At 38.1% G+C, this 22,783-nt stretch overlaps 1 protein-coding gene across 5 annotated transcripts in view; it reads left to right on the top strand.

Annotated features, from left to right (window-relative positions):
- Positions 1 to 14,306, top strand: part of ABCD3 (ATP binding cassette subfamily D member 3) — a 68,984-nt gene extending 54,678 nt beyond the window's left edge. For 3 of the 5 annotated variants that reach the window (XM_037906532.2, XM_037906534.2, XM_027827515.3), the window contains 13 exons: positions 1,796 to 1,865; positions 1,998 to 2,095; positions 2,190 to 2,281; positions 3,019 to 3,110; positions 3,204 to 3,276; positions 3,984 to 4,047; positions 6,766 to 6,843; positions 6,951 to 7,016; positions 7,125 to 7,214; positions 7,893 to 8,012; positions 9,355 to 9,459; positions 10,870 to 10,926; positions 12,480 to 14,306. In XM_037906532.2, coding sequence (XP_037762460.1) covers positions 1,796 to 1,865; positions 1,998 to 2,095; positions 2,190 to 2,281; positions 3,019 to 3,110; positions 3,204 to 3,276; positions 3,984 to 4,047; positions 6,766 to 6,843; positions 6,951 to 7,016; positions 7,125 to 7,214; positions 7,893 to 8,012; positions 9,355 to 9,459; positions 10,870 to 10,926; positions 12,480 to 12,557 — 1,083 coding nt within the window. In that variant the 3' untranslated portion in view covers positions 12,558 to 14,306. Of the gene's footprint in view, positions 1 to 1,795; positions 1,866 to 1,997; positions 2,096 to 2,189; positions 2,282 to 3,018; positions 3,111 to 3,203; positions 3,277 to 3,983; positions 4,048 to 6,765; positions 6,844 to 6,950; positions 7,017 to 7,124; positions 7,215 to 7,892; positions 8,013 to 9,354; positions 9,460 to 10,869; positions 10,927 to 12,479 lie in introns of those variants that run through there. The other 2 variants (XM_037906533.2, XR_005226456.2) reach the window with 2 other exon arrangements.
- Positions 14,307 to 22,783: the final 8,477 nt, after the last annotated feature.

The raw sequence follows: 22,783 nt of genomic DNA, 5'->3' as shown, positions 1-22,783 counted from the left end.
GTGGCGCCATTGGCACTCAGTATTGGAGATGTTCCTGATGACCTAGGCCCATAGATTGTCCTCAGAGTATCATAGAGGTTCTTCATATCATTTGTGTCTGCATAGGACTAAATCTCATCTGCCTTGTTGCTCAGCCATGAGTTTTACATTTCTCTAAGTTTGCAATGGACAATCCTTTTGATGTTTTTAATCCGTGTGTAGAGATACCCTTAGAAATTTAACTCTAAATTTCTTGGATTTCTAATGTTTTATTAAACTCTAAACTTCTTGAAAGGTAGTGTACCCTGAAACCACTGATATGTGCCAGCACTTTAGTGGGGTGTGTGTGTGTGTGTGTAATTTACTACATAAATTAGTTTTAGCACACAGTATGTAAACTTGCAAGACTGCTACTGGCCAAGTGAATGATGATCTCACTAGTGAGGCAAGGTGCGTGAGGTAATATTTTTTAATTGGACCAACTTCTGTTGGTAAGAGACAAACTTTGAAGCAACACAGAGCTTTTCGGGTCCTGTAAAAGATATTACCCCACCTACCTTGTTTCTCTAATATCCTGGGACCAACGTAGTTACAACTACGCTGCAGTCTCACTAGTGTCATACAGAAGATGGCAGGTTTTGGAGCAGTCTTGAGGAATGTGCTATTTTGGACCCTAATGAAAAGATGACGTGCTAACTAACCTCTGTAGTAGCCCCTGTTAGTTAATTGAGTGGCTGCAATGCCAGTTTTGAGAGAGAACATGCATCTCATATTCCATAAAGAATGATAGGTGGTGTATTCAGCAAAGGAATAGGATCAAGTGGGAAATATGAGGGAAGAACTGAAAGCTGTGGACTTTAATTGGCCATACAGAAATGCATGAGGGGTCCACACGCTGGCAAAAGTTCATAATTTAATTTTTTCCCTAAAATTCTTGATTAGGCCCTCATCTCCCATCTTGATTACTGTGACACACACACGCACACCCCCTTTGGACCTTTTTGACACCCATCTTACCTCACTTGGGCCCATTTAAAAACTGTCACTACGACTCTTTCTGGCCTGTCGTTCTGACTGTGCGAACAACCGCCCAGTCTTTGAATCCATTCACTAATTTTGTTTCCCATAAGACCAAAATTCAGACTATACGTCCTCACCTTGAAGGTTCTTCAACTCTTGTTCCATTACCTATCCACTTTTGTTTCTTGCTGTCTTTGTCATCTTTGTTCTGCCAGTGACATGAGATTTTAATATCTCTGTCCACTTCTCCTATAAACATCTCCACACTTTTTTCCATTCTTCCTCTTAAGTGGTACATCCTCCTTGAATTAGTTTGTGAAACTATTAGTCTTTTTTCATCAAATGCCTCCACCAGACCCACTTCTGTTGTGACACCTCCAAAAAGGTGAACCAGTTATAGCTAGATGTTTTAGCAGTTAGGATTAGTTGATTTTATTTAATATTTTTTCATTTCCTGATTATTTGAAATTATAGCTAATCTATCTAACAGTGACCTTTATTTCACAACCCAGGTCCTTTCTTTGCATCACTTCCAAACTTTCCTCTTATTTACTGTTCAGTTGTTTGTGTGTTCTTTCAGATTACATTGTAAGCACTTGCAGGGTAGGGACTCTGTCTATCTGGATTTGCTCAGTGCCTAACACAATTAGGTCACAATCTTTATTGGGGCCTCTTTGATTTACTGCAAAATAAATTATTTTTTTAGAATTAAATTTGCTTCTCTATTGTAATTGCAGGGCGCATGGCAAATATTTGTGTGTGCTACATTTTTTCATATGTATTGTTTTTTTTCCAGGTGGAACATTTGCATAATTTCATCTTGTTTCGGTTTTCTATGGGATTCATAGATACTATCATTGCCAAATGTAAGTGTTTTCCCAATGCTAGTGGACTGTTTTTTATAGTACAAGTGGTGTTACAAATATTTTAATATGTGTTCATTTTATGTTCTGATTTAACTTTTCTTGCTAGAAAACATTTACTTTTAAATATTGCAGACCTAGCTACTGTGGTTGGTTACCTGGTCGTTAGTCGTCCGTTTCTGAACCTAGCTCATCCTCGCCATCAAAAGAGTACCCATTCAGAACTCTTGGAGGTAAGTAATGCAGAATAGAAATAAGTAAAATATAGTAATTGCTTGAATTTTGTTAGTTCACATAAGTAAACATAGTTGTATTTTGCTATTTAAGGATTACTACCAAAGTGGAAGAATGTTGTTGAGAATGTCTCAAGCTCTGGGCAGAATAGTCCTGGCAGGTCGTGAAATGACCAGATTGGCTGGGTAAGATTGATAACTGGTGTTCACAGCTGCTTAAAACTATTTTATTTTAGATATATGTAGTTCCTGTACTCCATAGCTGTTATTTATAAATGGATTGTAGTTTAAAACAAAACAAACGTGCACTCATTTTGCACAGTGCAGCAAAAATATAGACATTAATAAACATCTTACTGTGAGAATATTAGGGAAAATTAATGTTTTCAATTACATTGGTAATTTCTGAGTCTATTAGTGGTTGGCAGATGTTTTGAATGTGAGATCAGCAGTGATGGGCAGTATGTAAGTAAACCATTTTCCATCTTAATGTAATGTTGTTGGGAGAATATTTTAATATGAAAGTTTTACATTCAAGCTTAACTTTCTAAAGTGTTAAATATTTCACCATTTTAAGCGCCATCTTGGTAAACTGCAGAGGGTAGAAGATTTCTTTATTGGAATTAGGAAGCTTTTAATGCAGTTCTAGAGCAAAACTGATTATATTCCAGAGTTTTGCAGTATCCGGTGCTTGAGGTAATGAGCCCAAGACATACAACAAAAAATAAACACGCATGTTTTGAAACAGCTTGCATTCAGAAAGTACTGTATCCCAATCACACTGCAAAAATGTGATTACAGTTCTTCCTTATTATGATTTTAATTTTGACAGTTTAGGGTACTTATTAGAAGTTTATTTTTGTGCGTAACAATAAAATCCTTAATGTTTCTGAAGATTAATTCTTAATGCATCCTTATTTTAGCTTCACAGCTCGAATTACAGAATTAATGCAGGTACTGAAGGACTTGAACAGGGGCAGATATCAGCGGACTATGATATCACAACAAGAGAGAGGTAATTATGACAGAAGTTTAATGCACAATACTCTCACCTTGGCAGACATAAATCTAGTCTCTAATACTTGTTTATCTTTTTTTAAAATTTAAGATGGAGATAGAACCCAAACTATTCCCTTGATACCTGGGGCTGGAGAAATTATCAACACTGATAATCTTATCAAGTATGTATAGAAAGTGTAATGTATAGAAAATATAAACCTGCTTTTTAGTCTTGCCTTATATCACTATTTTTAATACAGTTCATTATATATAACGATATTTTATATCCATTTCCTTCTGTACAATGTCTACAGAATTTTTCGCACAATCCTCACTGCATAAGGCATTCTACAACCTTAGTACTCTCTACTGTGGACAACTGATACTACCGGTTCTCCAGAATCAATCTCCCTTCTGACCTGTCCTGCTGTCCCCTAGAACATGACTACCCAGATCATTATACTTCCTATCAGTTAAACTACATCTCTTACTAGAATTTCTGCATTGGCTTTCCAACATTCTCCATATACATTTCAAGCCACTTCATCTTTGAGGCACTTGACAGCTATGGCTTGCCTATATAGTTGTCCTTGACTTTTTTTACAACCCTTTTAGCGCCTTTTAGACTTTTACAACCCTTTTAGCCAAGTCTTGCTATAAATGCCAGGAAGAAGCTTTCAGTTAATGTTTGTCAAGATACCTCCTACTCTTCTTTAAATTAAAAAAAAAAAAAAAAAAAAATCCAAGAAGCAGTCCAGCTCTGGCCACATGCAACTCTGTACCTTCATAGCACCTGCCTGTGTTCTAGTATCCTGTTCTTCCACAGAGTTGACCAGTTGGTAAAGAACTATACATCATAGTAGTAGTAATGTGTCAATTTTACCCATAGGTTTGATCATGTTCCATTAGCAACGCCTAATGGAGACATTTTGATTCGAGACCTTAATTTTGAGGTAAGTTCTAAGATATAAATCTTCATGTAACACTTCAAAAATGAAGGTGACTGTTTCCCACAAACTTATTCTGTTATGAACAAAGAAAACAATCAAGAATAAGAACAAAAGATGTGTGTAGGATAGGGATACTGTCAGTGTGGTCATCATATTTTGTTAATTAACTCGGTTAATGAGATATTGGGCTATTAAAATGGATTTTTTCAAAATTGTATTCCCTTTTCACAGTTAATGCTTTCTTTATATGTATACCACTTTTTAACATTTTTTGCTTGGCATTGGCACTGAAACTTAACAACTATTTCACTTTGGGCTCTCTAGCACTAGCATGATGTTGTGGTAGTGCACACTCACAAAACTTGTCTTGAAGTGTCTGTGTGTATTTCAACTTTTATAGTTTTAGAAAACCAGCAATTTTACCTATCTTTGGGAATTTATATGGGACTTGTTCAAATACCAGTGCTACACCACTTTATCTGACACAAAACGTACAAAAATGATGAATACATACAGTAATTTTTTGAGAAAATCTACATGAGTAGGAAGGAGTAAATGTTTGTAAATCTATTTGTAAATAGAAATGTTTTCATTATATTTAAAAGCGTTCTCCTCTTTTCTACCCAAACACACATTTTTGGTCTAAACTAGTTGAAAGCATTCCACTTATGTAAATATGAGTAGAAATTACTGATCTTTTCCTTATCCTAGCATTCCTGCATCAACAAATATATAGCAGAAGTTTACTCACAATAGCATGAATAATTTAACCTAAGATGTAAAGAAATGAGAAAACAAGTTATGGAGTGGTAGAGGGAGAAAGAATATGAAAAGAAAGTGTTACTGGATATTAGTCTGCTTAATTGAAGTGTTCTTTATGATAAAAACCTGTTTGTGCCAACAATTGAAATAATAGAGTGTAAATTATGTGGTGTAAGATGGATTGTGTCAGCTCAGATGTACCACAGTTTGCAGTTTTCCTCTTGCTGTTTTTATACAGCATGTCCAACAGGTGGCACTGGAAGGTTTTTCCTGTGTTCGATTGTAACGATCGATTTATAGTAAAAAATTCGTCATTCTAGAAAACAAAATTGCAATGCCATAGGTGTACAATTAGTTAAGTAGAATAGTCAGTACCCAGTTTCATCTGATGCTTTTGTTCCAGTTATGACATAAAGCAGGAAAAGTAAAATCCCATTATAACAATTATACTAATTTTATATTCTATTCCTGAAGACCTGATTATATTCTTTTGCTTTCTAGAATGTCGTTATGGCATCTTGTAATTTTGAAATATCTTTAACTAAAAAGTTTGAATAAAAATAAGGCATTTTAATCCTATAAGTTCCTTTTAAATTGCCCATCAACATCGTAGGTAAATTCAAGGTCGCCCCCGCCCCCCCTCCCCCAAAATAAAGTTTGAGTTACCGTTAAAAATAAGAATCTGTAACTTCAGTGGATATGCCTTAAAAGAATTTAAAAAAAAAATCATAAAGCTAGGAAATTGAATTTCATATTGTATTTTTACAGGGTATCCTTAACTTTGCCTGTGAGATCTAGTCTTTTAAGTTCTTAAAATTGTTAAATCTTGGGGTACATTTGCTCGTGGGGTACATTTGATGTTTAAATTAAGGATGCTTGTTAGACTGGTAGATAATGCTTGATAAACAAGATGATTATGTATCTATGCTTAATCTCACAAGTGTCATAACAGGCTGGACCATTTAAATTTTAAACTTTAGTGATTTGCCCTGAATCTTGACATTATTATATAGTGCCTACCTTTATTATGTGTGCTAAAGGCAGTCAAGGCAATATGATCCCAGCCCTGAAATGCTAGTCTTCCAAGCAGGCAACCTGCAGACAAAAGTAGGGAAGGGATTTTACAAAAGCAAGATGATACTTTCCTTCTCTCCCTCCTCCTTCACTGTCTTGCCAATCTACTCCTTCCAATCAAACACAAAACTTTTCAGCAACGTTTTCTGCTCTTCCTCCAATGTGGCTTTCTCACTCAACTCCCCCGTACCAGACCAAACTGCATGCAGTCCCCCGACCCCTCCATCATGGCACATGAAGAGGCTTACTCCAGTTTTGAGGTCTTGTGAAGTCATGGTCTGGATTTTATAGGGCTGTGCAGGGATTATAATTTTCACATGGTGACCCATACAGGTTTAACAAATAGTCTAATTATATACAATTTTCGCACTATTAACTAGAGGTGGTCAGAACAGAAAAGACAAATTCATAAAAAAAAAAATTTCATTTCCATTTTATCTCAGTGTTTTAATCAATTTTCAAACCAGCTCTGCTATTAATTCAGGAAACTCTCATCAAGTAGTCGCTTACTAGCGCTCATTGAAGCCAATCAAATAAAAGAAACTTGAAGTTTCTAAACTAAGCTTCTTGTAGGTCGATTAGCACCCCCCCCTCAAAAAATCAGAAAACTTTCCAATAATTAAAACCTGATTTTTAACACAAGTATTTCCAAAATTATTTTTATTCAGTTTGCTTTTTAAAAAAAACTATGCAATAATTTTACTGTATCATCAGATAGACTGATTTAGTTTAGGCTACATTTTAATATTGGTGGATGTGTGTCAAAATTGGACTTATTGTGCAAAGGATGGCTTCCAGTCTAATTATGGGGATACTGGCATCTCTACATTAGTATAGATTTTCAAATTATTTTCCTATTGTTTAATGTGTTGACATGTATTTTAGGTTCAGTCTGGTGCAAATGTTCTGATTTGTGGGCCAAACGGATGTGGGAAGAGTTCACTTTTCCGTGTTCTTGGTGAGGTAAGGAAATACTAAAATGAAATTTATCATTTTAAAAAACACACAAGCCCCCACCCTAATTTTTTAAGAGAAATTTTCTTTCTATGACTTTTGTTTTCTTGTTGCAGTTGTGGCCTCTGTTTGGTGGATGTCTAACCAAGCCTGAGAGAGGAAAGCTTTTCTATGTTCCTCAGGTAAAGCAAAGTACCATAGTAATTGATATTTGTATTTTTTGTTACCTCTTTATTTGATGACTGTTACACAGGTCTGTAATGCTGTAATAATTTGTAATTTAATCCCAGAGACCATATATGACGCTAGGAACCCTCAGAGACCAAGTAATATATCCAGATACTGTAGAAGACCAGAGGAAGAAGGGGATATCTGACCAGGTAAAAGAGACATTCTCCTCAATAACCTTTATTTGCAGCCATTACTTTTCCTGATTCTTTGTAGTGTGGGGTTATTTATACTCTAAATTTGTTAAATGATAGAGAAACCCAAGTCTATTACCTGCGGACTCCTCCTGCAGTTTTTTTCAGAGGGTTTTTCCCCCCCATGTAGATCCAAACAGCAAATGTTGATGGAACCATGGCTTCCCTACAGCTCTTTGCTTTGGGAGACTTCATAGCATTTTGGTTTTTCTCTTAATTCACCTTTTCCATTTTTGAACCTGATTGGCTGTAAGATACAAAGGTTCACCAAATCAAAGGTCATCAGTTGTGGCTTTAAATGTGCCACATTAATGGGCTGCTACTTTCGCCATTTATCACATAGCCTCTAGTATTACCTGCCAGCAGATGTCAAGGATGTAATGTGTCTGTTAATGACAGTTTCACTGTTCATTTAAACTTGTTCTGAAGTATCATTCATTTTTTAAATTATTGGTATAGCAAGTAAGAACATTAGATTTGTTTACATTTTGAAATGTTATTTTTGGTACCAATATCTTGGGTGATAGAGTGATTTTAATATTTTATAGTATTATAGTATACTATACTAATCTGAGAAATTATTGCAACATGAAGTATGTTTAGGTGTATCTGTAAGCATTATTGTTTTGCTAAAAGGTGCTGAAGGAGTACTTGGATAATGTTCAGTTGGGTCAAATCCTGGAACGTGAAAGTGGCTGGGATAGTGTTCAGGACTGGATGGATGTGCTCAGCGGAGGAGAAAAACAGAGGATGGCAGTGCGTGTCTCTCTCATACTTACTTGGAAAATACTGTAAATTAGTATAACTAATCTGAAACGTAGATGATATCTAGTCAGTAAATTTTTTATTGCTTTATTCTTTAAAGAAATAATTTAAGGTTTTTATAATATTAGTGCTCATGAAAATAACTTAAATTACTACAGGTGGGCATTATTATTTTCACATTGTAATGTAGATTTCTGAATGCTTTCTTATCAGATCAACATATTCTCTTCTATTATGTAAGCTCGCCTGCTGGTAATAGCTCACCTTACCTGATCACTCTCGTTACAGTGTGTATGGTAACACCCATTGTTTCATGTTCTCTGTGTATATAAATCTCCCCACTGCATTTTCCACGGAATGCATCCAATGAAGTGAGCTGTAGCTCACAAAAGCTTATGGCTCAAATAAATTTGTTAGTCTCTAAGGTGCCACAAGTCCTCCTTTTCTTTTTGCGGATACAGACTAACACGGCTTCTATTCTGAAACCTGTAAAATATTTCTTACCCTTGGAAAGTATACAAAGAATACTATAAAGTGTTCAAATTTCAGTGAGGTTCAGTAAACGATGGTTAAAAAAAATTATTTCCCCTTTTAATTTTCAGTCAATAATTTCTGGTTAAAACTTTTAAGACTACAGTATTAGTTGTGATTGTTGAGAACACTTGACTTTCTACTAACAGCATTGATCATTATATATGTAAATATTTTGGCATTCATCCTTTTTCCTCTAGCAAAAATCAAGCCAGAATGATGGTATGGCAGTACATACACAACATTTCTGGGTTAATAAGTAACCAGATAATTGTGGAAGGCTGCTTATGTGTTACACATACACCTAAGATTATATTCTATGACAAACTATTACCATTTTTTAAATTAAGTATTCATATTGACTGTGAGCTGCCTGTCTGCTAGAAGACAAACTGACAAGACAGCAAAGGAAATTTTCATTGCACACTGGCTGTAACTCGCTGTGCTTCAGTATTACTCAAGTCTCTGATTATTGCATGGTAGTGTACATATTACTGTATCTGCTGAACACTTAGGAGTAATGGGATGAAATCAGACTAAAATGTCTTTAAATAGCTTCATAGTTTTCATTTATGCCTTTTGCGAGAGAAAGGTAATGGTAGCACAAAAACTGAAGTTTTTGAGCAATTGTGTAAATATTTCAAACCATTTGTTAAAATGTTTGTTATATTTCCAATAGATTACAATAGTTTCATCTCTTAAATGCTCATTTAGACAATAGGTTATGCTATTATAAAGATGAAGAAACTTGCATTGTGCTTGTGCTCTCTATTCACAAATGGTGTACTGTTTTGCATTCCAGATGGCAAGGTTATTTTATCATAAACCTCAGTTTGCAATTCTGGATGAATGTACAAGTGCTGTTAGCGTTGATGTAGAAGGCTACATTTACAGTCATTGCCGGAAGGTAACTTTGTTTTGTTTCTGTTTTTTTAGATAAAGAAAGAAGGCTGAGATGCATTTAAATTGTTCTTTGTGAATGTAATTTCTAATTCGGAAAATGTTAACTTGACGGATTGGTAAAACTGGACTGCAGCAACAATATTAGACACGATAATATTAAATTTCCAAAAACTCGATTAAAATGTGAAATGGAATCTAGATAACACCCAAAACAATCTTATATTTTTCTTATGGAAAATAACCTTCTCAGCAAGGCCAACAAAACAAAAGGACTTGTAAGTGAACCTATTTTGGAGATAGGAGCCAGCAACACTAGGGGAACTTTCAAAAAGTAAATGAAAAGAAAGTATTTAAAAAAGCATGAAGTTTTAACTTCTTTCCTATTCCCCATCCTCCCCCAGAATTCTCAAAAAAAAAAAATTCTACCCTCATATGGTTGGAGAAATATCAAGGGGGTTGATTTCTTTTTGGGGAAGGGGAGAAGGGTTTGAAAATAGAGCTTATAATGGGAAACTCGCTTTAAATTTAACTATGGAGCAGTGATGTCCTTGGAAAGGAAACAGAAACTCCTGCAGGAACTGAAACCTTTATCCAGATCTCTCCGTGGGAACAGGAGCAGGCCCTAAGATCCTTTTATAGTAGTAATTTTGATGCTGGATGGGCTCTCTGCAAAAGAGCAGCAGTTATTTCATTGTTTAAGTACATTTACCGTTTGGCTGCCAGGTTGTACTGCTTTCTATTTTGAGGATTTACCGTTGCAAAGTGGCTGATAATGCATCCCTCTGGAAAATCAAACCCCTTGTCAGCTGACTCTTACAGAAGGTTAAATTATTATCACTTTCATTTCTGTTTATTTTAACCATTTACAGCTTAACCATTCAGTACAGTTTCAACTGTTGCTTACTGCTTATTTTAAAGGTGAATTTTTCATTGCATTTAAGAAGCACTTCAAGTTCTTAAATCATTAACATCATACACTTTAGTTTGCAATCAAATACATTTAAAAACAAAATATTTGGAAATAATTTCCTCCTTTACTTACCTGCTAGGGCTCAAGTTCAGGAATTTGTTTTTTCTGCAAGAGCCTATGACATTGCTAACATCTAAGCACAGGGAGTGAATTTTTTAGTCTGATATTTTCAGCTCCTGCAGGAAAAACAGAACATTTAAATAAATCAGTAGGTTTAAAAAACCAAACCTAAAACCTCTTTTGTTTTTCCTCTAAAATGTGCAATATTGAGGCTACACACACATAGTATAAATGATTTAAGGCCTTAAAGCTTTTCTATTTATTAGTATGAGCTTTTAGTTTCATCTTTTAAAATGTTACCAAGTGTGAGGGATCGAGGAAATTAGTTGAGTTTGTCTTATGGGTGAAGTTTTACTTAATGTTTGTACTCTCTTCTTACTATAGGTTGGCATCACACTCTTCACTGTCTCTCACAGAAAGTCCCTGTGGAAACACCACGATGTATGTCATTTTTATTTTTGTTGATGATTATGTATATAGCCTTTTTGTGGGTATTAAATGGACTTAGAGTTCAGGTGCATTCAAATGTCTTGCCTTCCAACCAGACACACTCCTCTCAAAAAATAGTAGCATAGATGATATTTTCATAGTCCAGCAGCAGTATCTGAAGGATTCACAAAATTTACAGTCCTACATTTCTGTTCTGAAGGGTTATCCATATAAATATTCAAAGTTAGTGTTTCTTCGTCTATGGACACTGATTAAAAGAGCCTGTAGCTAAACAATCCTGTAAAACTTTTCTGGCGAAGGTGCCAATGCACATGTTTATAAAGGGCCTTTGTGCAATGCAAGATGTATTTTTAATTGTGGGGCTAATCCTTGTTTACTCTATAACTAAGTAAATTATTGGCTGGAATTTAAATTTTGTGTATGTGCGCTGAGGTACAATGAAGAGAACACTGCTATAAGTATAAAAAATAAATCTGATACAGTTGAAATACAGATGGCTTTTATAATCCTATAAAATAGTTTTAGCAAACGTTTTCCCTTCCAGTTACAATAAGATATGATTACCCCCTAGAGGGGATGTGTAGGTGGGGGAGCATAAAATCTGGAGATATTTTGTTCAGATAGGGATTGGGGAATTCAGTGTTCATGCAGATATTTGGGTAAAGGAATGTTAAACATTTTAAACATGTAAAACTGTGATACATGTATTCCTTTTGTCCCCCAAGAAAAGGTATTCCTTTTCTCCCCTAAATTCTTTTTCATAATTTCATCTGTTATAGTCCTGAAGTGGACAAAATAAGGATTGTAATTAATAATTGAAGAAATCATTTTAATCTTAGAAAATATATAAAATTTGAAGCTCTGTGGGGATACTCCTTTGCTAATTTCCGTCCCCCAGGACCAGCCAAATCTTTAACTTGGGCCTGATTTTCAAAAAGTACATGCTTAGTTTGTGTATGCAAAAATGTACATGAGGGAAGTCAATTGTCTAAGTCCACATTTCTTGGTCAAGGTATAGACTCCAGAGAAAATAATAAAAAAAACCCCAATAATAATAATAAGTAAATAAAAATATTTTGGGGTCCATTCAAAAGTGTCTGGTGGTCCAGGTTTGGCCCACGGTCTGCCTATTAACTACCCTGATGTATACCATTTCACACCTAATTTATGCACACATTTCTGCAATTCAGGTATTGGTGTAAGTGACTCACTATGTGTACAAATACCAGATTTGTACACATAATTATAATTATGCATGCAAATTAGACATCTGTCACAACAAACCAAATCCCAGTGATGAGCAGTATGACCAACTAGCAGAAGATGGAGACAGAACATATCCAAAAAATCATACAATGTTATTCCTCAAAGGCAATTGAATTGGGTAAGCATTGCAATAGGAGATCATCCTCTGACCAGTTGATTTAGGGTTTTAGTTTTTGTTCTTTAACAATTATTTGCTTATACAATTTATTATGATAAACAAAGCTAATATAAAAATATTTTTTGTCTTTGGTTGATGATGTACATTTTTCATTTCACAGTTTTACCTGCACATGGATGGTAGAGGAAATTATGAGTTCAAGAAGATAACTGAAGATACAGTTGAATTTGGATCTTAAAATCCATAAAGCTGCAACTACTACAGAGACTGATAATTAAAGAGAACATGTAGAAAGGAAAAGTACATAGCAAGATAAAACTACTTAGCTTGTTTTTAAACAAATTAACTAGGTATAGGATAATCCAAAGCAAGCTATTAAGCATTTATTATTATGTAGGATATTGCTAATTGTGTATATGTTGGTTTAATTATTAATATGTACTAAGAATGTCCTTATTCTTGTGGTTTAAAACCTGCCTAAATTAAATTGGGCTTAAATCAATATAACCTGATCCATCTTGGGATGTAAACCATTTGAAGTCAGCTGATTTGACTTTTATGGACCTTCCTGTCCTTCAGTGAAGAACTCTGTTAAAATTAGGGTTACTGCCTCTCCTGTTTCTGGCAACAGTTCTGGATTTTCACTGTCTAGTCTATGCATACTTTTGAATTATCCCACATGATGCAGGATGTCCTCCCCTTCATAGCTATATCCTGCTATCCTGTACAGTGCCAGACCTGGGTAGAGGCCAAGCTTTGTGATGGGTGTTGTATGTGCACCGTTCCTGGTGCAGGGTGGACTGAATCCAAGAGGGCAGGAGCCTAATTCCCTCTGCTATTAAAGAGATTAGGCCTGATCCACTGTGGATCTCTAGGCCTTTTCAGCCTGTCTGTCCACAGCTCTCCTGTGCTTCTCACTGTCTCCCATTCTTCCCCCATTCGACAAAAGCAGGGCTGCACTGTGTTCGCCTCCTCCCGCAGAAAAGTCAGTGGAAGCAAAGGGGAGAGTTGGGAAGAAATTGAGATGGAAGGGAACTGACAGAAAAAAAATAATAGTAGTGAAAATGGTATTCTGTATTTCAGGGGTCAGGGTCCTTGACTATTTTTCATTTGGGGTTGTGTAGACACACATGACAGCTCTGGGAAGTTGAGGAGTATGATTTTAGTTCCCACAGCAATGGTGGAGGAGGGAGAATGATAAAAGACCAGGCTGCCTATTGAAGTCTTAGGAGTTTTGCCACTGACATTAATGGGATCAAGAATTGGGCCCAAAGTGTATCCTTCTAAAACACTTATCATCCCTCCATGAAAGCAGTAGCAGACTTTCAATTGTCTCAGTAGCAGACTTTCAGTTGTCCTCTTTGCTCCCACTCCTGGGAAGTGTGGTGATGGTGGTCTTCCCTCAGAGTCCTTCTTTGTTAAAATAGGATGTACCCTGTCCAGCTGCTGTATAGGTTTGGGTTTTAAGAGGGAGTGATGATGGTAGCCTCTGTTTTGCTTTCCATCTTTTTATGTGATGTCTGGGGTCCCACATCTCAAAATTCATCAAAATTTGACTCCATTTCCTGAGGGGTTTTTAGGCAATTTTTATGTAAATTAGTAAATCGTACGACAGTGGTCCATGGACCACTAGTCCATGGAGTGCTGGTTCTTTCATTCCAACTGCCAAATTTTATTAAAAGACAGCTAAAAATACAGTAAATACTTTCTTAATATTACTTTTCCATGTAAACAATTACTGTAGTTGCCACATGATTTTAAGTGATCACAAATGCAAAAAGAGATGGTTTGTGTGATCAGGAATGGGAGGCTGGTGGTCCATGGGCCTGTGTACAGTTATAGTCCACACTGTGAAAACATTTAAAAATCCCTGCCATACACTGATGTTCTGGTGGCTCTGTAGTGTTGCACACATGATGTAACATAGGAATGCACTACATGAAGACATGCACTAAATACACAATAAATGTGATCTCTGTACATCTTTTATCAAGGTTTTCTTTTTTCTTTTTATATAATCAATATACACTTGGGTGTATATCTTCCTCTTAGTGACTAATTCAGCTCTTTGAATACTGAATATCATCTTTCGTATTAAGATTACTTCTTATTTTCCCCCTTTTATCTTGAAACTTGAAAACTTGAGGTTATTACACTTCTTGCCCATACCACTCACAATATTAAAATACTTTTACATAGCAGAAGAAATGCCAGTGACCTCATGTCTTAGTACAGGTATCCACTGACATAGGCAATAAATTCAACAAGTTAAATAGCATCAATAAAACTCCAAAAGGCATGTGTTTGAAGCTTAACTGCATCCATGGATCACCTGACACTGAAATAAACTCATTCCACAAGATGGCAAAGTTAGCTTTTTTTTTTTTTTTTTTTTTACCAGTTTTTAATTCAAATTCTTAAACACTGACATCAGACTAATTTATAGTGAAGCAAGTGGTGCTGCTATAGGTGAGATTATAGTGTTTTCATGATAGCCCTATATTTTCAGCGTTTACCATAATGGCTGTTTTGTGAAAGTTGTCACCCAATTGCAACTTTAAAAAAAAAAAAAAAAATGTTTTAGGAGCTTTTTAAAGAGACACAGCAAAGAATATTTCTCTACATTGAAATATCTGTTTTTATTCTTTTGACTGGAGAGAAGTTTTCAGTAATGCAAAGTAGTGGATTTGGGATTTTTTTTAATAGTGTATTTTTGACACTAACAAGCAGAAACCACTCAAAGTGCATTTATATATCCTCTTCTACAGCAAGTCCAAGGGTGCTTTACAATTCAAAATTGATTAGAAACAGCACTGAGCATAAACTTTTTCAATTTTGCCTTAAAAACTAAAACAGATCCAGCTTCATAAACAAGGAGAAATGGGCCGGCTCCTGTAGTGTACTGAAGTCAGTTTGAGAATCAAGGGTCATCTCCTCATTTAATTCCTAAAAGCTATAATTTATATTATGGATATATTAAAGAATAACCTGGTGAGCAACTAGGAACACATAGTAAAAACAATTTGGAAAGATCTTCTAGACGCCACCATTGTTTAAAGGATTACATAATAGTACCTTAAAATATAAACTTTTATTGTCAATGAAGAAATTTTTAATCCAGTGAAAATGATTGAATCTTAGTTCACTTATAAAATGGAGCTGTGGTATATATTGGTTGTAGTCTTTTTTTTTAATTGCTCAAGCTGGAAATTTGAAAATAATGAATTATAATCATAGTGAGAATGAAAGTATTGATGAAAGCATCTCCATATCCTCAACTATGGAGTCTCAAGCTGGTGACATTTCAAAATAGCACTAGTGGTAGTCAGAGATGGTTGCATTTCCATGGTGTTGGGAGATATTCCTGTATGTGTACATATTGTAGTTTGTAAAGCGCTGTGAGAAGAAAGACGCTATATAAATGTAAGACATTTAAGTGCCTCTGGATTAATAAATCTGAAGAGAAAATTGCATTAGGCTTTTTATATTTGTTGATGGTGTAATTAGCAATAGTCTTGTGTAACAATACAGGAAAGGTAGATGTTCGACAAACCTAGAACCAATTAATGAGATTTTTGAATTCTTTGGGGTCAACTTTATAAAATTCTATTACATCAGAGTATGAATTTCATACAGTCAGTCAGTCAAATTGTAATCAGTGTAAGTTAATGGAAAGAAGAGCTAAATGCTATAGGTGTGGGTGAGGTAATATCTTTTATTGGACCAACGTTTGTTGGTGAGAGAGACAAGCATTCAAGCTTACACAGAGCTCTTATGCAGGTCTGCCTAAGCTCAAAACTTGCCTCATTGACAAAAGTTGGTCCAATAAAAGATATTACCTCACCCACCTTGTCTTTCTAATATCCGGGACCAGCGTAACACTTCATACAACATAGGTATGGGTGCCACAGCAAATAATTCTGGCATGAAAAGGATAAACTCCTTTTCATTTTTGCCAGGCTGTATCTGAAAAAAGGGGAAAGACCTAATTTTAAAAAATCAGAGACTGAGTGTTTGAGCCTTTGACTATATATCCAGAAAAGAAAATGTTTACATTTGGAAAAATAGCTAAGGAGTATGAGTAGTAAACTCCACTTAAACTGAACTGAGCTGTGCAGACCAAAGCTCTATAGTTTAGCTCTATTACTTAAGCTGTAGAGAAAATAATTTTTACAGTCCTGTTTGGCTACCCTATCCTCTTGCTTCCTCAGTCTTCCTTCTCAGGGTAAAATTCTCCAGTATCTGAACATTTAGAGTATAGTTGTATGAAGGATGAACCAAGCTTTGCTCCATGAATTAATTCTAAAGCATCTTGTGATGTAGTTTACTTTTCATTCATTTTAATCCGATAAACCTATTCCTCATTCTCTTGATTGGGATCTAGATCTTGACTATAATCATAAGACTATAAAAAATGTGTTGTCTAGCCTTCTCAAAGGATATAGCCCTCTGTTAAAAATTCCTTAACTGAGAATACCATTTCACCAATGTGGGATAAGTATGTAGATTGGGGGGCGGGGAATACAAGATCAGGGCCTCGATTTGTTTTTGTTTGTTTTTAACTGACTCTGTGTGGGTATCAAGGTCTTAATATGTGCAGCTTTTACTACAGTACTTGTTTATAAATTTCAGTTGTTGAGTAAATCAAGTCACTGCCAGACACAAAATCTAATTAAAACCAGTATGTGATACACACTGCTCACATAAAAGACTAATAGTTTAATGGCATTGTTGTCAGACTCCCCTATAATGGTGTTGTGTTGATGGTCTTAGTGAAAACATACAGTACTGGGGGAAACGCTGGAATTGGATCCTGCTGCACATATCAGAGAGAAGTGAGGTTGTAAGTTTTATTCCAAATTGCAGGATTGAGTTCATATTTGACAAGATGTTACAGAACTTTAGTGCAAAGCAGCTGAAAACTTGATTCCCAGAGACAACCCTTAGAGATCACCAGTTAACCAGAGCTAACATTCAGGACCTGAAAACTGATCTATATGGTTGGACTCTTACACCCCTGCATTGTCCTCTTGAAATCAATGAAGCTTTGCATAGGCACAGAAGTCCATGTGCATGCATCTCACTGCAGGATCAGAACCTAAGACAGTAAGAGGTGATTTGTTTTTCATTATTTTTGTTGCAGTAGCACCTAGAAGCTTTAGTCATGGACCATTGCGTGGCTTCAGTGTAAAACGTGATCTGTTTGTAAAGAGCTACCCAAGATAGGCAGTCACCCAGTGCTGAGTCCCCGTAGCAGAGGACCATATGAATTGCAATGCCTGGATAATAGGATTTGATTTTTTTTTTAATGTAAACGCTAATATTCGTGAAATGTGCCACAAAGGCACCACTAGAAATTGAGTTTTTTTGTTGAAAAAGCATGAACAGGCAACAGCACTGCAAGCTTTTCTAAACTACTTTCCACTGTGCCTCAGTTGTGGTCTGAAGTGATCACTCCTAGAAATTGGGCATTTGTGTCCATTCTTTGGCACTTCTCATCATATTTTTACTAGGGATTCCAGCTGGTGTTGACAGTAGTTTAGCTTGTAATGTAGATGGTGCAAGATGAGTCATCACTATTACATAAAGTATAGTTGAGACCTTGTCGAATATAGCTCAAAGCATGTTTTGTCTCATGGCAGTGGTAGAAGGGACAAATCCATTTTATGCTAGCAGTAGAATCATTTTCAACACCAGCTGATTGAAGGCCGGAGGACCAGTTGCTGAAAAACGTTGTCAGCACTGGATCAATTTCCTAGTGTAGACACAGCCTAAAACAACCAGCTCACTTCATTCGTTCCTTTAGCCAACTATCAGATAGCAATAATTATTTCCTGTGTCAAATTTGAAAGAATAGCTTAAGTGAGAGATGTAATTTCTCTTTACTAATCTTGTGAGCAAATCCATTCCCTCAGTAAGACAAAGTTAACAGGCTATGTCTATGCAAAGGAAATTCACATTGATTCCTGCTGGGAATTTCACCAGTATAGATGCGGCCATGGTGGTAGCTTTAATCTTTTTATGTGAGTAATAGATTTTATGCAGCTCAATATGGATTCTGATGCTAAATACCTTAAAATTTTTTGCTTTTGTAAAGTTGTCTGATTTATTTAACACATGAAGTAATTTTCCCTTACAGTCTTTCTCCAGTTGACCTCATGGCACAATGAGACCTAGTTTCACAACATCAAGTTCATTTTCAAGAATCAAGTTTAAGGTCTCAACTTTATCTTCAAGATACTCCAGCAGCCTGGGATGAGCATATCTAAAAGACCACCTAAAGCTCCAGGATTAAGAGCATGGTCCACAACTCTGCTCCTCAGGCACAGTGGAACTTTCTACCACAACGTTTAAAGCTTGTCTGTGCAAGAGTCAGTGCTAACTCAACTATTCTGAAACTGTGGAATGAACTCCAATAGGAACTGAGGAAACCTTCACCATTTGCTGGCCTTGTGCACCAAAGGAACCCTCCCTCCTTCCTGCCCTCCCCCCCAGAAACCCCCCTCAAAACAAACCACTCCTTACACAATTCTTCCTCAGGGAGAGGAGAGCATGAACTGAATGTAACAGTTGTTACTCTTGTTGCTTAATGCATTACTGCCAGGTGCTCAGATATTACGTTCCCCTCTTTACAGTAAGAAAAGTATTCTATATATAGGTTTTTAAAGATAAGTGTCAAATTCCCATAGGTACCACTTGAAGATAATTTGTAGTATGAGGAGAATGGCAATGTAGTATTACACTATTAAATATAAGTTCAGCGCTACATAATAGGATGAAGTAGGGTGGTGAGAGAAGGAATAATAGTATCACACTCGTGTCTTCCTGTTTCTGTAACTCCATTCAGGAGGGACTTTTGGGCAGAAGTATAAGCCACCACTTGATAGTCCTTTCCACGAAATGGCAATTAGTAACTCTTTAGAAGATTATTTCCACTCAAAACCATAGGGAATTTTCATCTCTACACAGTGTTTATGCCCAGAAAGAGGGAATAATGGCCCCAAACTCTGAGGATGGGAGGGAGGGGACAGATAAATTCAGTGATTCCTGGTTGAAATGCTGACTCTCTGCAGGGGGTGAATAAGAGCTATACACCACTTGAATCATGCTTTGAGGCCTCTCGTGGTGTATAGATGGTGTGCTGGCCCTCTTTTTAAATTTCACCACCTTTGAATGGCTTCTGCCTGAGAGCTGGAGCCTGCTTCCCCAGAGCCACCCCAGATAAGAAGAGCAAGTGAGACTCACTCTCCTCCCTTATGCCTCTGGCCTGAACAAACTGCATCTTTAGTGTTCCCAGTGCAGCATACAGAAATGAAGCAGGGATCCACAGATTATAAAACAATGGCCTATCATACCAGCTGCTGCTGCTTTTATCTTATAAACTCTTCAGAAGTTATCATTCTAACAGAGCAAAAGGTTTTGGGTAGTCTTTTCTTAAAGCCCTGGTTCTGTACCTACTGAAGGTATAAGGCTTTGCTACTGCTCCCATTGAAGTTAATGAAAGTTTTTCCAGTGACATAATTCGGAGTGTGTCCTAAGAAGGTGCTGTCAAAATCGTCAATAAATCAGAGTTTTAAGTTGTCTGTCTAAACATCACTTCCTCTCTCTAGTAATCAGGCTTCACTGCCATAGTGTTTGTGATGTCATAATCCTATCAGACCTTCTTGGGGTGGGGAGGATAGACCTCAATTTCTAGCATGAAAAACAAGCAGAAGAAAAAAATATGGCTTAGTTTTTAAATAAAAAATAAAAACCCAGTCAACTTTTTCAGGCCTTTAAACATAATAAAGAAACCAAGGGAAAAAAAAAAGTGGGGGGGGGGGACACAAGGGGAGGGGACTTTTTTTTTTTTTCCCTCAAGGTCACTATTAAATGACTAAGGCTAAGATTTTGTCTTGGATATTTTTAGTAAAAGTCAGGGACAGGTCACAGGCAATAATGAAAAATTCATGGAAGCCGGTGACCTGCCCCTGACTTTTACTAAAAATATCCAAGACAAAATATCGGACCCTGGGCAGCTGTGGCGGCTGGGAACTCCAGGGCCCCTTACCACCCATGGGGGCTTGGAGCTCCAGGGTCCCCCGCTGCTGTCAGCTCTGAGCTGTGGGGCTTCCTCCTGCCACCAGCTGTGGCTCTGAGCTATGAGGGTTCCTCCTGCTGCCAACAGCGTAGCCTCCAGGAGTTGCGGGGGTCCCCCCTGCGGTGGTAGGGAGTTATGGGGGTCCCCATGCTGCCTGGAGGGAGCTCTGGGGGTCTCCTCTGTCTCCCGTGGTGATTGGGAGCTGTGGAGTGGGGGGTGATCCTGCTGCCTGGCACAGTGGGGGTACTACACAGTTCCCTGCCTCTGCAAGCAGTGGGGGACCCTGCAGCTCCCCGCGCTGGCTGAGTCACTGAGCTCTTTGGAAGTCATGGATTCTGTGACCTCCGTGACTAAATCCCAGCCTTACAAATGACCAATTTAAAACATCTCAAAGCCATCCAGTATAATTTTATTCAGTCTTTCATTAAAACTACACAGTAATAGGCAGTGATTTCTGCAGGTCCCTTGTGTGGTCACTAAAACAGGTTTCCCTCCCTTTGCGAGTTCACCACTGCCAGCTGTGACTTTGTCCCATAGACACTGAGTTTCCAGACCTTTCTATAGCTCTAGAAGGAAAGGAAATGTGTCAGTTTACACAGTAAATGCCTCTGATTGGCTAACATTCCCCACCACCCACGGAAAGGCAGCTACTGAGAGTGTTTCATGGGCTGGGGGGGCTTCCCACAGCAGCTGGAGGAGCAGTTCCCTCCTGTGAAGGGAGCAGGAGTGCTCCTGGCTCCAGCTAGGGCAGGGGTGGGCAAACTTTTTGGCCCAAGTGCCACATTGGGGTGCGAAACTGTATGGAGGGTTGGGTAGGGAAGGCTGTGCCCCCCAAACAACCTGGCCCCCACCCCCAATTTTCCCTCTCCCACTTCCCGCCCCCTGACTGTCCCCCTCAGAACCTCTGACCCATCCAACCCCCCCGCTCCTTGTCCCCGACTGCCCCTTCCTGGGAAACCCCTGCCCCAAACCGCCCCCCCCGGGATCCCACCCCCTATCCAACCCCCCCCTGCTCCCTGTCCCCTGACTGCTCCCTGGGACCCCCTACCCAACCCCCCCCCCACCGCCCCCTTACCGTGCTGCTCAGAGCATCAGGAGCTCTCTGCCCGCATGGCGGCATGGCTGCATGGGAGGGGGAACAGCGGGGGAGGGGCCGGGGGCAAGCCTCCCTGGCCAGGAGCTCAGGGACGGGGCAGGACAGTCCCACAGACTGGATGTGGCCCGTGGGCCGTAGTTTGCCCACCTCTGTGCTAGGGAGACTACCCGGCCCCCTGCGCTGGTTTGTGGTAGCGTGGGGGAGAAGAAACTCTCTCCCTGGGCCTCGGGTGAGTGACTCCCAGCTACCACCTCCATCCCTCCTCAGCCAGTACCAGGACGGGAGCAGAGGCCTAGCACAGTGTGGAGCAACAGCATGTGAAGAGGTGTGTTTGCCAGGCCTAGTTGCTGGAGTGTGTGAGGGGGCAGCCAGTTAACTAATGAGGGAGGAGCAGATTAATTCAGTTGCGGGAGTCTGTAGGGGAAAGAGCAGATCAATTGAGGAGGCCTCTTTTGTGTGTGTGGGGGTGGAAATGGCAGATTAATTTGAGGGGAGCAGCAGATAGCTTGGGGTGGGGCCTTTGTGTAGGGGTGGACACAGCAATTGATGGGGGTAGTGTCTGGAGTCAGGTGACTGGAGGTTTTCTAGCTCCTTTCCCTTGATGTGTGTGGGGGGATCCCAGTAGGGAGAGCACACAACAGCTCCCCTGTCACTGGACTGGGAGCCCACACAATGTCTCTCTAAGACCTTATCTAAACTGGGCTTTTGCCCGATTCTAACCACTGGTGTAGCTTTACCAGTGCAATCCTCAGTGTAGGCAGCCAAAGGCATTAATTGGATCCACTGGGTTTATCCCGGCTTTGAAAGCCTGAGGGTAAACTCCACTGGTGTGAAGAGCAACTTTGCGCATCGATGCTAGGTGTTGTGCTGGTACAGTTTCTTTAAAGGCTGTAATTGGGGCAAATCCCCAATCAAGACAAAGTCTTATTTCATTTCTACAAATTTCTGCATGTTTATGGAAATTATTTGTTATTTTGCTGGAAGATGTTGGCAGATACTCTTAGTACATGTTCGGAATACAAAAAGAATTATGGTAAAATTAGATGGGGAATTTTCCAAACTCCACTATTAATTTCTATTCCTCATTTTAATTTTTCCTTCTCTCTAATTTCTAATAATGGATGAGTTATTGTTTCAGCCCCTACTTGTATCTTCCTCTGTTCCAGCACTCTCACTGCGTACTACTGACATTTTACTACTCTAGTAACGTCTGGTGTCTTACTCTTCTATTACCATATCTTACGTTTGGCTTCTTATTTGATCTCATTCGATATTTTCTCTTTGTACC

Source organism: Chelonia mydas, chromosome 8 (genome assembly GCF_015237465.2).
Source record: "Chelonia mydas isolate rCheMyd1 chromosome 8, rCheMyd1.pri.v2, whole genome shotgun sequence".
NCBI classification, from domain to species: domain Eukaryota; kingdom Metazoa; phylum Chordata; order Testudines; family Cheloniidae; genus Chelonia; species Chelonia mydas.
The sequence above is the reverse complement of the archived record's forward strand: the minus strand, read 5'-3'. Positions and strand labels throughout refer to the sequence as shown.